The sequence below is a fragment of the Chiloscyllium punctatum genome, chromosome 7 (genome assembly GCF_047496795.1).
Source record: "Chiloscyllium punctatum isolate Juve2018m chromosome 7, sChiPun1.3, whole genome shotgun sequence".
Classification (NCBI taxonomy): domain Eukaryota; kingdom Metazoa; phylum Chordata; class Chondrichthyes; order Orectolobiformes; family Hemiscylliidae; genus Chiloscyllium; species Chiloscyllium punctatum.
Genome location: NC_092745.1, coordinates 108,351,423 through 108,367,046, shown reverse-complemented (window position 1 = coordinate 108,367,046; position 15,624 = coordinate 108,351,423). Strand labels below are relative to the sequence as shown.

Here is a 15,624-nt window from a genome sequence, read left to right as displayed (position 1 = left end):
ACTCCTTCCATCACTGTGGCATAGTACCATTCCATCTACAAGATGCACTGCAGAAGTTATCTCATAGTTGTTATACAGCATCTCCAAACTCATGAACACTACTATCTTGAGAACGAGAGCAGCAGATATACCTTACCACCTTCAAGTTTCCCTCCAAGCCACTTGCCATCCTTACTTGGAAATATACAAAGGGTGGTAGAGGTTTGGGACACTCTTTCACAAGCGGCAGTGGATGCAGGATCAGTGTTGGTTTTAAATCTGAGATAGATAGGTTTTTGTTTAGTAAAGGTATTAGTAGATATGAGCCAGAGGCCCATATGGAGTTAGCTGCAGATCATCCATGATCTCATTGAATATTGGAACAGATTTGAGGGGCTGAATGAACAACTGCTTCTATGTCCCTATATCACCATACCTTTGTTGCTGGTTTGAAATCCTGGGACTCCTTCCCAAACAGTACTGAGAGTGTATCTGCACCAAATACATTGTAGTGGTTCTAGAAGGCAGCTCACAATCACCTTCTTGAACACAAGGACAGACAGCTTTTTAATTAGTAATGGGTTGAAGGTTTATGGCGAGGAGGCAGGAAAGTGGATTGAGGCTGAGATGAGATCAGCCAAGATCATATCAATGGCAGAGCAGGCTTTAAGGCTGAATTGCCTACTCCTGGTTCTTACATAAGTACGGATAAAGGATCTTCACATAACAAAGTTAATTTTCTTGTCTTTTTTTTCCCCAGTTGTAAACCTGTCTACTGTAAATGAAATGGATTCTTCAAATGGTCTCAGCTTGCTATCTGTATTCTGCTTCTTTTTATTCCCCTTACGCCTAAATTGATTACTCTTTTCTCTTCCAAGCAGGTGAATATGAAGCAGAGAATGATTTTATCCGAGCTGTTCCATTCCAGTTCGATTTGATGAAACTTTTATCAAAGTGTCAACAAATAGAACTGTTTTTCCACATGTTCACTAAAGGTAAGATTCCGCCGTCAGTCCCTAAATGACGCAAGCCAAAACTCCTTTGTGCTATGATGGTGCACACACAGTATTACTATAACGTGCAGTTGTACCAAAATACAGGCATAACACATGTATTCATCACTTGCCTCCTGCTATAGAAAGGAGAACTCTGAACAACCCAGATCTGCTTCAGGAGGAGAGTGAGTGTGTAACTACTAAGCTGGGTGTTTGTTTCCCCGTATGGTGTGAAACAGGATGGTGATGATTGGATAGGGAAAGACTTCTAATTGAAGTACCTTTCAATGTGTCTCTTGTTCTTTTCCATGTCCATAAATAGTATTATTGGAAAAAGTTACCTCCTCTTTAACTTATAAGCAGAAATGCAGTTGAATAAATAGTGATGAAATAAGTATGTTTTCCAAATTGGTTGTGTTTATAAAATGGTAATATGGAATGGGAACGAATAATTGAATTTTCTGAACAATTGATAGTGCATTCCTCACAGGAGCTTGTTACCAATATGACTACCTGTGTCCAAGTCTGATACGGCTGTAAAAATTATTCCACTTCTTCCCAAAAAGTATTTTAAGACAGGAGTTTTGTTAATATTTACACCTTATTCTTTGTTTCCCTTCCTTCAGCAGAGAATGATGAGAGTACAAAGGAGACTACCTCTTTACCCAATGAGATCCTGTTAAATCTTTTCCATAGCTATTTGCAACAGGATCTCAGTGATCGGGAATTGCCATTAGCTGACTCTGACCACATGACATTTATGCAGCAAATCGTACAACGGGATCGGAATGGTCATCTAATGCCTTTTTCGCTACCACAAGCTAAAGGTAAAATAGTCTAAATGTTGCTATGTTTTGTCTATCTCAATCTCTATCTTAATAAGTCAGTACAGCACAAGTTTAGCGTGCAGTTTATTTTTATAAACGAGTCAAGATTGAAGACATTTCTGAGTGTGGTTGAACACAGTCTCGTCTTGGAGTCATCAAGATGTTCAACACGGAAACAGACCCTTTGGTCCAACTCGCATGCCAACCAGCTATCCCAACCCAATCTAGTCCCACCTGCCAGCACCTGGCCCATATCCCCCCAAACCCTTCCTATTCATATACCCATCCAGAAGCTTTTTAAATGTTGCAATTGTACTTGCCTCCACCATTTCCTCTGGCAGCTCATTCCATACACGCAGCACTCTCTGCATAAAAAAAGTTGCCCCTTGGGTCTCTTTTACATCTTTCCCTCTCAACCTAATTCTTTGCCCTCTAGTTCTGGACTCCCCCACCCCAGGGAAGCGACATTGTCTATTTATCCTATCCATGCCACTCATGATTTTATAAAACTCTATAAAGTCACCCCTCAGCCTCCGACGCTCCAGGGAAAACAGTCCTGGCCTATTCAACTTGTCCTTACAGCTCAAATCCTCCAACCTGGCAACATCCTTGTAAATCTTTTCTGAACCCTTTCAAGTTTCACAACATCCTTCCGATAGGAAGGAGATCAGAATTGCATGCAATATTCCAAAAGTGGCCTAACCAATATCCTGTACAACTGCAACATGACCTCCCAACTCTTGTACTCAATACTCTGACCAATAAAGGAAAGCATACCAAACGCCTTCTTCACTATCCTATCTAACTGTGACTCTACTTTCAAGGAGCTATGAACCTGCACTCCAAGGTCTCTTTGTTCAGCAACACTCCCGAGGACCTGACCATTAAGTGTATAAGTCGTGCTCTTTCCATCTGCCACTTCTCAGTCCCTTGGCCCATCTGATCAAGATCCCATTGTAATCTGAGGTAACCTTCTTCGCTGTCCACTACACCTCCAATTTTGGTGTCATCTGCAAACTTGCTAACTATACCTCTTATGCTCACATCCAAATCATTTATATAAATGATGAAAAGTAGTGGACCCAGCACCAATCCTTATGGCACTCCACTACTCACAGGTCTCCAGTCTGAAAAACAACCCTCCACCACCACCCTCTGTTTTCTACCTTTGAGCCAGTTCTGTTTCCAAATGGCTAGTTCTCCCTGTATTCCATGGGATCTAACCATGCTAACCAGCCTCCCATGGGGAACCTTGTTGAATGTCTTACTGAAGTCGATATAGATCACAACGACCAGGCTACCTCATCAGTCCTCTTTGTTACTTCTTCAAAAAAACACAATTAAGTTTGAGAGACATTATTTCCCACGCACAAAGCCATATTGACTATCCCTAATCAATCCTTGCCTTTCCAATGCATGTACGTCCTGTCCTTCAAGATTCCCTCCAACAACTTGCCCACCACTGATGTCAGGCTGACTGGTCTATAGATCCCTGGCTTGTCATTACCAACCTTAAAAATGGTACCACGTTAGCCAACCTCTAGCCTTCCGGCACCTCACTTGTGGCTATCAATAATACAAATATCTCAGCAAGGGGCCCAGCCGTCACTTCCCTAGCTTCCCGTAGAGTTCTAGGGTACACCTGATCAGGTCCTAGGGATTTATCCACTTTTATGTGTTTCAAGACATCCAGCACTTCCTCCTCTGTATTATAGGCATTTTTCAAGATGTCACCATCTATTTCTCTGCATTCCATGTCCTTTTCCACAGTAAATACTGATGCAAAATACTCATTTAGTATCTGTCCCATCTCCTGCGTTTACTCAGAAAGGACGCCTTGCTGATCTTTGAGAGTCCCTATTCTCTCCCTAGTTGCCCTTTTGCCGTTAATGTATTTGTAAAATCCCTTTGGGTTCTCCTTAACTCTCTTTGCCCTTTTTGCCCTCCAAAATTCCCTCTTAAGTATACACCTACTGCCTTTAAACTCTTCTAAGGTTTCATTCGATCTATCTTATCTATACCTGACATATGCTTCCTTATTTTTCTTAAACAAAATCTCAATTTCTTTAGTCATCGAACATTCCCTACGCCTACCAGCCTTTCCTTTCACCCTAACAGGAACATACTGTCTCTGGACTCTCGTTATCTCATTTCTGAAGGCTTCCCATTTTCCAGCTATGGCAGTCCTAGTCTATGTTTGGAAAGTTAAAATCCCTCCCCTAACCACCCTATTATTCTAACAGACAACAGAGGTCTCCTTACAAATTTGTTTCATAATTTCCCACTATTACGGGGTCTATAATACAATCCCAATAAGATGATCATCCCTTTGTTATTTCTCAGTTCAACCCAAATAACTTCCCTGGAGAGTTTCCTGACACAAGATGTAGATAAGCCAACAAGAGGTGAGGCCATACTGGATTTGGTTCTGGCTAACGAACCAGGCCAGGTATTAGAACTAGAGGTAGGTGAGCACTTTGGGGACAGTGACCACAATTCGGTGATTTTTACTCTAGTGATGGAGAGGCATAAGTGTGTACTACAGGGCAAGAGTTATAGCTGGGGGCAGGGAAATTATGATGCGTTGAGGCATGACTTAGGATGTGTGGATTGGAAAAGTAGATTCCAAGGCAAGAGCGTAATTGATATGTGGAACTTGTTCAAGGAGCAACTATTGAGTGTCCTTGATAAGTACATACCTATCAGGCAGGGAGGAAAGGGTCGTGTGAGGGAGCCGTGGTTTAATAAGGAATTGGAATCCCTTGTTAAATGGAAGAGGGCGGCCTTTGTAAAGATGAGGCGTGAAGGTTCAATAGGGGCGATTGAGAGTTATAAGGTAGCCTGGAAGGACCTGAAGAGAGAGCTAAGAGCAGCAAGGAGGGGACATGAAAGGTCCTTAGTTGGTAGGATTAGGGAAAACCCTAAGGCTTTCTATAGGTATGTTAGGAATAAAAGAATGACCAGGGAAGGAATAGGTCCAATTAAGGATAGTAATGGGAAGTTGCGTGTGGAGGCTGAAGAGATTGGGGAGGCACTGAATGAATACTTTTCGTCAGTATTCACTCAGGAACAGGACATTGTTGTCGATATGAATACTGAGGCACGAATAAGTAGAATGGATGGCTTTGAGATATGTAGAGAAGAGGTGTTGGAAATTCTGGCAAGGGTGAAAATAGATAAGTCCCCTGGGCCTGATGGCATTTATCCTAGGATTCTCTGGGAAGCAAGGGAGGAGATTGCAGAGCCATTGGCCTTGATTTTTGTGTCCTCTTTGTCTACAGGAGTAGTGCCAGAGGACTGGAGGCTAGCAAACGTGGTTCCCTTGTTCAAGAAGGGGAGTAGGGATAATCCTAGTAACTATAGGCCAGTGAGTCTCACTTCTGTTGTGGGCAAAGTCTTAGAGAGAATTGTAAGGGATAGGATTTATGCACATCTGGATAAGAATGATGTGATCAAGGATAGTCAGCATGGTTTTGTGAAGGGCAGGTCGTGCCTCACAAACCTTATTGAATTCTTTGAGAAGGTGACTAAGGAGGTAGATGAGGGGAAAGCGGTAGATGTGGTATGTATGGATTTTAGTACGGCGTTTGATAAGGTCCCCCATGGTAGGCTACTGCAGAAAATACAGAGATATGGCATTGAGGGTGAGTTGGAGGTTTGGATTAGGAATTGGCTCTCTGGAAGAAGACAGAGGGTAGTAGTTGATGGCAAAGGTTCATCTTGGAGTGCCGTCACTAGCAGTGTTCCGCAAGGATCTGTTTTGGGACCATTGCTGTTTGTCATTTTTATAAATGACCTGGAGGAAGGGTTAGAAGGTTGGGTGAGCAAGTTTGCGGATGATACGAAAGTCGGAGGAGTTGTAGACAGTGAGGAAGGATATGGCAGGTTACAGCGGGATATAGAGAAGCTGCAGAGCTGGGCAGAAAGGTGGCAAATGGAGTTCAATGTAGCTAAGTGTGAGGTGGTTCACTTTGGTAAGAGTAACAAAAAGATGGATTACTGGGCTAATGGTAGACTACTTGGTAGTGTGGAAGAGCAGAGGGATCTTGGTGTCCATGTACACAGATCTCTGAAAGTTGCCACCCAGGTAAATAGTGCAGTGAAGAAGGCATATGGCATACTGGCTTTTATTGGTAGAGGAATTGAGTTCCGGAGTCCTGAGGTCATGCTGCAGTTGTAGAAGACTCTGGTGCGGCCGCATCTGGAATATTGTGTGCAGTTTTGGTCGCCATACTATAGGAAGGATGTGGAGGCACTGGAACGGGTGCAGAGGAAGTTTACCAGGATGTTGCCTGGTATGGTAGGAAGATCCTATGAGGAAAGGCTGAGGCACTTGGGGTTGTTTTCATTGGAGAAAAGAAGGTTTAGGGGTGACTTGATAGAGGTGTACAAGATGATTAGGGGGTTAGATAGGGTTGACAGTGAGAACCTTTTTCCACGTATGGAGTCAGCTATTACAAGGGGGCATAGCTTTAAATTAAGGGGGGGTAGATATAGGACTGATGTTAGGGGTAGCTTCTTCACTCAGCGAGTCGTAAGCTCATGGAATGCCCTGCCAGTAGCAGTAGTGGACTCTCCCTCTTTATGGGTATTTAAGCGGGCATTGGATAGGTATATGGAGGATAGTGGGTTAGTGTAGGTTAGGTGGGCTTTGATCGGCGCAACATCGAGGGCCGAAGGGCCTGTACTGCGCTGTATTCTTCTGTGTTCTATGTTCTATATATTTCCCCTCATCAAAAACACCACTCGCCCTCCTCTCTTGCCTCCCTTTCTGTCCTTCCTGTAGCATTTGTGACCTGGAACATTAAGCTGCCAGTCCTGTCCATCCCCGAGCCACGTCTCTGTAATTGCCATGATATCCCAGTCCCATGTTCCTAACCATGCCCTGAGTTCCTCCACCTTCCCTATTAGGCCTCTTGCATTGTAATAAATGCACTTTAATTTATCAATCCTACCTTGTTCTCTGCTTTGTCCTTGCCTGCTTTGACTGTTTGACTCACTTATTTTCTCAACTGTACCAGTTTCAGAGTGATCTCTTTCCTCACTATCTCTGTGTTCACCCCACCGCCTACCTTAATAGTTTAAATCATCCTGAGAAGCTCTAGCAAGTCTCCCTGCCAGTATATTAGCCCCCTTCCAATTCAGATGCAATCTGTCCTTCTTGTATGGATCTTGTTCTACCCTAAAAGAGATTCCAATGATCCAAAAATGTGAATCCTTCCCCCATACACCAGCTCCTCAGCCATTCATTCCTCTGCTCTATCCTCCTATTCCTGCCCTCACTAGCTTGTAGCACTGGGAGTAATCCAGATATTACTACTCTTGAGGGCATCCTTTTTAAATTCCTGCCTAACTCTCTGTAATCTCCCTTCAGAATCTCAACCTTTTCCCTTCCTATGTCATTGGTTTCATTGTGTACAATGACCTTCCCCTTGAGAACATTCTGCATCCTCTGAGACATCTTTGATCCTGGCACCAGAGAGGTAATACACCATTCTGATTTTTTGCTGCTGGCCACAAAAACATCTATCTGTGCCTTGGACTAGAGAGTCCCCAGCACAATTGATCTCTTGGAACCCAACGTACTCCTCATTGCATTATAGCCAGTTTCAATATCAGAAACTTGGCTGTTCGTGCTACATTCCCCTGAGAATCATCACCCTCCACGTTTTCCAAATCAGCATACTTGTTTGAAATGAGGATAGCCACAGAAGACTTCTGCACTACCTGCCTACGTCTCTTACCTTTCCTGGAGTTAACCCATCTATGTGACTGTATCTGCAAGTTTTCTCCCTTCCTATAACTACCATCCATCACATCCCCTTGCTCTTGTAAATTCCTTATTGCCTCTAACTGTCTCTCCAACCGATCCATTCGATCTGATAGGATTTACAACCAACAGCATTTATTGCAGATATAATTCTCAGTAACGCCTAAAGTCTCCCTATACTTCCACATCCAACAAGAAGAGCATATCACTTTACTAAGGGCCATTATTGCTTCTTTCAATCTACAGACCCAGAAAATAGCACTGTCTGATTCCTCTACAAAACACTGCTCCAGGCTAACTTAATACTTATGGCTATATTTTTAAGTTTAATCAAGAGACCTATTTCAATAAAACATATAATCAAGAAAGAACCCACTCTGCCTACTAATACAGACTTACTGTAAGGCCACACTTAAAACTATTCCCTTATTTGTTTCTGTGCTGTGACCTCTCCCAAACAGGTTCCTCCAAGATCAGTTGTGAATTTCACTGTTTGTTAATTTTCCCAGATGCACTCCGATGTCCAGCGATACATGAATTCAAACAGCAAAGGCAGTAACTGTGCAGGTTCACTGCTGTGTCAGTTAGCAGCGTGCGTTTCTTTCTCTGTCTCTCTCTTTCTCGTGCACTGCCTGACCATGTGCTGCATTTGTTTGTTCCTCTCCCTTTTAAAAGTGCTGTTGTTTTGGTTTTGTTTTGGAATGTTGGAGGAAAAAAATGCAACAGCATATAAAACAGGATTTGCTGCTCCTGGAATTGGAGGAAGTCACCTCTAACACCTAAAATACCTCAAAAAAAAAGGAGCAGCTTGTTATAGCCAGAAATTCTTCCAATCCTCCATCTTGGATTACCCAGGATGTATGTCTGAACTGAAAGCTAGTTTTAAGAAAAGGCGTCTTCTCTGTGTTAATGTCCTTATCCATGAAAAGCAGTTGTGTAAATTTCTCTCCGTATGAGTCTGTTTTTTGTGACATTAAATTGCTTTCATAAAAGCCTTATAATCACGCACAAGTAAGAAGTTAATGTGCTATATTTTTGTTCTGCAGACGAACCACTGAAAGTGACCAAAATGTTGGACAGACAAGATACCATGATGTCATTGCATACCCTTGGAAGTAACAAAGAGGTCCTGGGTTCAACCAGCACCTTACAGGTAGGCAGGTTTAGGGCCTTGCAGATCTGTTAACACATTTGAATTCAATTCACGTACAGGTAGTTGGTCTCACCTATCCAAGTTTGATACTGCTTCAAAAATCCAATTGTCGTAAAAATATAGATCCAATGCAATAAATAAATTAGACTAGAGAGACAATAAACTAGTGGTATTGTTGCTGGACTGGTAAAGCAGGGACCCAGGTAATGTTTTAAGGCCCTGGGTTGGAATCCCACCATCACATTTGAATTTGACTGAATTAAAATTCTGGAATTAAGAGTCGTAAAAATCCATCTGATCACTAATGTCCTTTAGAGAAAGAAACTGCTATCCTTGCATTGTAAGGTAACGTGTAAAGTATCCTTACTGTGTAAGACCCATAGTAATGTGATTGCCTCTTAACTGTCCTCTGACTGAGAGTGTCGACCGCACAAAAGGGAAAAAGGAAGGAAACTAGAGGGCCACCTGACATCGACTAATGGTGATTCACGGCCCTGTTGGCCCTGCGCAAGTGTCCTTCCTAATATCTGGGGGCTTGTGAAAGAATATCACTCAGTCTAGTCAAGCAACGTAACATAGTCATATTCACGGAATCATGCCTTACAGACAACATCCCAGAAAATATCATCACCTTAGATGTGTCCTACTCTACCAGCAATGTGGGCTCAAGAGATGGCAGCACAGTGGTATAAAGTTGGGAAGGAGTTGTCCTGCAAGTCCTCAATTTTGACTGAGAAGTGAAACCTCATAACATCAGGTTAAATATGGAAAACCAAGAAAACCTTCTGTTGTCACCACGTACTGCTCTCCCATGATCTAGTGAATCAGTGCTCCTCCATGTTGAATACCTCTTGGGGAAAGACTGAGGAAGGCAAGGGCATGGAAAGAGTGGGAAAAATCAGCATTAAGTACCACGACTAACTGTGCTGGTCAGGTCCTAAAAGGCATGGTTGATAGACTGTGTGTACTGGGTGGGAACAATAGGGAAAATATGGTCTCATCCTCACCAATCTACCTGCTGCCTATGCATCTGTCCATTACAATTTCATTAAAAGTAACCATTGCACATATCTTGTGGCGATGAAGTCCTGTCTTCACATTGCGAATGCCTTCAGTAGTGTTATGTGGCATTAACGCTGTACTAAATCAGGAGTGATTTCAGCAAATTTCACAATTCAAAATTGGGCATTCACGATGCACTGTGGGCTATCAATTGCAGATGATTCGTACTCCAACTGCAACCTCACATCCTGGCATTCTATACTCCACCATTATTATCAAGCCAGAGGAATAACACCGGTTCAATAAACCAATACAGGAGGTCATGCCAGGAGTACACCAGAGATACCGCTCCCTGGCCCTGCCCGCGACTCGCTCTGCTCCCTGCTCTGGGGCTCGGTCCGTGACGCGCTCTGCTCCCTCCTCTGGGGCTCTGCCCGTGACGCGCTCTGCTCCACGTTCCGGGGCTCTGCATGTGACTCGCTCTGCTCCCCGCTCCGGGCTCGGTCCGTGACTCGCTCTGCTCCCTCCTCTGGGGCTCTGCCCGTGACGCGCTCTGCTCCCCGCTCTGGGGATCTGCCCATGACTCGCTCTGCTTCCCACTCCGGGACTCTGCCCGCAACTCGCTCTGCTCCCCGCTCCGGGCTCAGTCCGTGACTCCCTCTGCTCCCTCCTCTGGGGCTCTGCCCGTGACGCGCTCTGCTCCCCGCTCTGGGGATCTGCCCATGACTCGCTCTGCTTCCCGCTCCGGGACTCTGCCCGCGACTCGCTCTGCTCCACGCTCTGGGGCTCTGCCCGTGATCCGCTCTGCTCCCCACTCCGGGGACCGTCCCATGAATCGCTCTGCTCCCTGCTCCGGAGCTCTACCTGCGACTCGCTCTGCTCCATGCTCTGGGTACCATCCCGTGAATCACTCTGCTCCCTGCTGTGGGCTCTGCCCGTGACTTGCTCTGTTCCCTGCTTCGGGGACCGTCCCGTGAATCGCTCTGCTCCCTGCTCCGGGCCTCGGTCTGTGACTCGCTCTGCTCCAGGGCTCTGCCCGTGACACGCTCTGCTCCCTGCTCCGGGGCTGTGCCTGTGACTCACACTTACTCCCCCCTCCGGGGCTCTGCCCGTAACCTGCTTTGCTCCCTGCTCTGGGGCATGGCCCGTGATTTGTTCTGCTCCCCGCTCCGGGGCCTGGTTTGTGACTCACTCTGCTCCCTGCTCCGGGTCTCAGCCTGTGACTCTCTCTGCTCCCCGCTCCGGGGCCTGGTTTGTGACTCACTCTGCTTCCTGCTCCGGGTCTCAGCCTGTGACTCTCTCTGCTCCCCGCTCCGGGGCTCTGCCCATGACTCGCTCTGCTCCCTGCTCCGGGGGCCGGCCCGTGATATGCTTTGCTCCCTGCTCCGTGGCTCTGCCCATGACTCACTCTGCACCCCGCTCCAGGGCTCAGTCTGTGACTCGCTCTGCTCCCTGCTTCGGCGCGTGGCCCGTGACCCATTCTGCTCCCCGCTCCGGGTCTCGGTCTGTGACTCGCTCCGCCCATTACTCACTCTGCTTCCTGCTCTGCTCACCGCTCCGGGTCTTGGCCTCCGACTTGTCTCTGTTTGTTCCATCACCGTTCTCCAGATTTGGTAGGGTGTTTTAAGAAGTTAAAAGTTGGGGGAGGGAGGAGAAATTCTGCTGCAAAGAGGTTTAAAAATAAACAAAAGGAACTGGCGAGCTGAGGAGCTCTGACTGGAGAATCTCATTCTGCCACCATCTTGCAACACTCAAAGATGAGGTGTCAGTCAAGTGAAGTTACTTGTGTACTAAATTACATAAGGTACAACTGCTGGAGCTAAATTAGTTCCCAACCATGGATCATATCTAAGCCCTGCAGTCCAGTTGTGAATGGTGTTATGCAATTGGATAACTCACTGAAGGAGGAGTCTCCATAAGCATCTCTGTCCTCAATAATGGGAGATATTAGCACATTAGTGAGAAAGATGAACCTGGAGCATCTGCAACAGTCTTCAGCCTGAAGTGCCAAATGCATGATCAAACTCTTCTTCCTCTAGAGATTTGCAGCATCTTCGGTGCTTTTTTTAAAAACCGTTTTGATTCTGGTAACACTTCAGCATTAGGACTGAAGACGAGCTCCAGAACTAGCTGCATCCCTTGACATGCTGTTCCATTACAGTAATACAGTCACAACATGGAAAATAGCCCAGGTCTGTCCAAGGGATAAATCCAACCTGACCTATTATCACCCCATCGGTCTACTCTCGACTATCAGTCAAGTGATGTAAGCTGTCATAGACAAAACTATCAAGCTTACTGATGCTCAGTGTGGACTCCACAAGGACCAAAGCACCTGAGCTCATTGCAACCTTGGCTCAAATGTGGACAAAATGGATGAATTCTAGAGGTGATGTATGCGTAACTGTCCTTAACATTGAGGTCATGCTTCACTGATCATGGCATCAATGAACCCTAACGAAACTGGAGTCAACGGGAATCGGGGAAAATCTCTCTCCTGGTTGAAATCACAACAAAGGAAGTTGGTTATCTTAGCTCAGGTGTTGCTCCGAAAAGGCCTACCATGCTCAACCATTGTCAGCTGCTTCATCAGTCAGCTTCCCTCCGGCATAAGGTCAGAAGTGAGGATGTTGGTTGACAATTGCACAATATTTAGCACTATTTGTGACTCCTCAGATACAGTGCATGTCCAATTACAACAAAATGTGGGCAATATGCAGGTTTAGGACTGACAAGTGGCAATTACCATTTATGCCACACAAGAGCCAGACAATGACTGTCTTCAACAAGAGAGAACTTAACTTGGCATTCAAAGTCATTACTATCACTGAATCGCAACATTCTAGGGTTACCATTGATGAGAAACTGAACTCGACTAACTATATAAATGTGGCTCAAAGAGCAACTGAGAGGCTAGGAATCTTGCAGTGAATAAATCGAACCCTGTCTCCACAAAGCTTGTTCACCGTCTACAAGGTGCACGTCAGGATGAGTGCAGCATTCCCACATTCCACATTCCTGGATGAGTGCAGCACCAACAGCAATCAAGAAGCTGAATGTCATCCATGACAGCAACCAGACTGATTGGCACCATGTCCACAAATATTCACCTTCTCCACTACCAATGTACAGGAGCAGCATTGAATGCCATCTTCAAGATGCACTGCAGGACTTCACCAAGGATTCTTAGCATCTTCAAAATCTACAATCGCTGCCATCTAGAAGGACAAGGGCAAAGAAACATTGCTGCTTGCAAGTTCTCCTGAAGCCATTCTGATTTGGAAGTATACTGCCAATCCTTTAGTGGTAATGAATCAGTATCCTGAACTTTCTCCCCAGTGACATTGTGGGTCTATCTACAGCATTTGGATTGCAGCAGTTCAAAAAAGCAGCTCCTTTCTCAAGAGGTAGTGGAGTTATGAACTAGACCAAATCTCCTCAAAATATATTAACATTGCTTTGACTCAAACCTTTTCTTATTTTAAAGGCAAGTGCCAGGCATTGCATTCCAAATGCAAATCGATTGATTAAACTATCAGATATGAAGGAAATCACACTTTATTCATATGTTATAGTTTGAATACAATAAAAGGAAGAAGAAATTGGAATAACAACTCTGTTGGCAAATTTAACAGAGTGATAGATAACTTTACTACTAATCAGTACGTCTCCCAATGTAGTAACATCCCATGAACCGAGAAGAACGTGAGGACTACAGATGCTGGAGATCAGGGTTGAGAATGTGCCACTGAGGAAGGAGATGTGGCTGTGGTCGTGAGTCTGCTTCAGAACGTGGTTAAGAGCTTCAGGGCAGAAGAGATGACCTGGTGGGGGGGTGGTTTGTGAGAGAGAGACTTACTAAGATTGGCACTGAGGAAGGAGATGTAGCTATGGTGCACCTCTTGCCCACAAGCCTCATTCCTGGTAAAGAACTTATGCTCGTGACATCGATTCTGCTTGACTGGCTGTGCTTTTCCAGCACCACAAGATCCCATAAACCAACCCTTTTCAATTGGCACATTCCCCACCAATATTCAGGGAGCTTATGCTGGAACTACTGTCACTACCTTCTAAGGGGCAGTTAGGATTGATGATAAATGCGGGCCTTGCCAGCAATATTCACATCCTGCGAATGGATTTTAAAAGTTAGTCTGCAGCTACAACATAGCTGACAATTCTAGTTGATATATTACAGGAAGGATGTGACTGCAGTAGATGGAATTTTAGTGTATGTTACTAGGAAGGGAAAACTAGGTTACTAGGCTGTGTTTGTTTATATTGGAATAGAGGAAGCTGAAGGGAGATTTAATTGACCTGTATAAGATTCTAAGTGGCTGAGTAAACATGAATCACAAGAATTCATTTTATCAGTGTAATCAAAAGTTAGTAATGGGACAGATTTAAAATAATTGATGTAAAGATTAAAGAGGGAGAGAGGCATACATTTTCATCTGGTGAGTGGTGAGCATCTGAGGTTCGCTGCCTGAAAGAGTATGTGTTTGTCATTATTTGAGGCAAAGATGTTCATTATCAGGGCTATTTGATTGGGTACCATTAGATGCATATTTGTTATGACTGACATCTGTAGCACTCTGCTGTAAACAGGACTTGACTGACATCTGTAGCACTCTGCTGTAAATAGGACTTGACACTATAGTGATTGGGTATTGAACACGTTGCTGGCTTGGGATTTCATCCCGCATTTTTCTGTGTCTCTGTTCTGTGCCTACGTTTGAAGAGGCTGCACAGTCCAGAGTGAGCTTCTTCCAGGCATTGAGGTTGATGTTAAATCTCTTAAGTTGAGCCTTCAAACTGTCCTTGCAACACTTCCTGTGATTGCCATGATGATGCACGCTAGAGTTAAGCTCTCCAAAGAAGCTTTGCCTTGGTAAGGCGAGTGTCATACATTTTTGCTACTTGATCAACCTAACTTGGTTGTGACTGTCTAAGTATGCTGTGAATGCTTGGCATACCAGCTTGGGTTAGCATTGTCTTGTATTTTCTCCTGCTGTCTGATCTTCAGTAGCTTCTACAGGCAGCTCAGGTGAAAGTGGTTGAGCTTCTCAGCATGATGCTGATACACAGTCCAAGTTTTAGATGCAGAGACATATGGATAGAACTATTATTCTATAGAATGTTAGTTTGCCAGGCAGATGTACTACTCTTTATTCCCAGAGTGATATGCCATGACTGTTGAGGGCTACATTTGTTTAAGTATTTCTTGCATGTTTCTCACTGTCAATATAGGCAATATTGACAATGAGAGGCGCTGCGTCTCAATAAATGAATGTATCTGTAGTTGATAGGTCCTTCTCATTTACTGTAAATTTAGGGTCAAGGCAGGGTATTTCGGGCAAAGCCTTGGTACATCACTTCAGTGTATTTTGTAATGATCACAAGGCAGAGTTGTTGCATGCAGTGTTCACTGTATGGGCAGCACGATTGCTCAGTGGTTAGCACTGCTGCCTCAAAGCGCCAGGGACCCAGGTTCGGGCTACTGTCTGTGTGGAGTTAGCACATTCTCACCATGTCAGTGTGAGTTTCCTCTGGGTGCTCCGGTTTCCGCCCACAGTCCAAAGATGTGCAGGTCAAGTGAATTGGTCAAGCATAAATTGCTGACAGGTGCATTAGTCAGAGGGAAATGGGTCTGGGTGAGTTACTCTTCGGAGGGTTGGTGTGAACTGGTTGGGTCATAGGGCCTGTTTCCACACTGTAGGGAATCTAATCTTAAAAAAAAATCTTATGAAAAGCCTTCCGGCCCTGAACAGCGGGGTAATACACCTTCAATGGCCAAGTAACCCTGGACCTCTACTAGTGTTATCTCAGATTGAGCAGCCTCATGTCCATATAATATCAGATTTCAATGCTCGGATTATCACCATGCAAGTGATGAGAGAG

The 15,624-nt window shown here is 44.7% G+C and overlaps 1 protein-coding gene across 9 annotated transcripts in view; it reads left to right on the top strand.

Moving 5' to 3' along the window:
* Positions 1 to 15,624, top strand: part of szt2 (SZT2 subunit of KICSTOR complex) — a 266,338-nt gene that overhangs the window by 51,321 nt on the left and 199,393 nt on the right. For 6 of the 9 annotated variants that reach the window (XM_072574539.1, XM_072574544.1, XM_072574547.1 and 3 more), the window contains exons 21-23: positions 858 to 974; positions 1,601 to 1,801; positions 8,618 to 8,724. In XM_072574539.1, coding sequence (XP_072430640.1) covers positions 858 to 974; positions 1,601 to 1,801; positions 8,618 to 8,724 — 425 coding nt within the window. The remainder of the gene's footprint in view (positions 1 to 857; positions 975 to 1,600; positions 1,802 to 8,617; positions 8,725 to 15,624) is intronic. The other 3 variants (XM_072574543.1, XM_072574540.1, XM_072574542.1) reach the window with 3 other exon arrangements.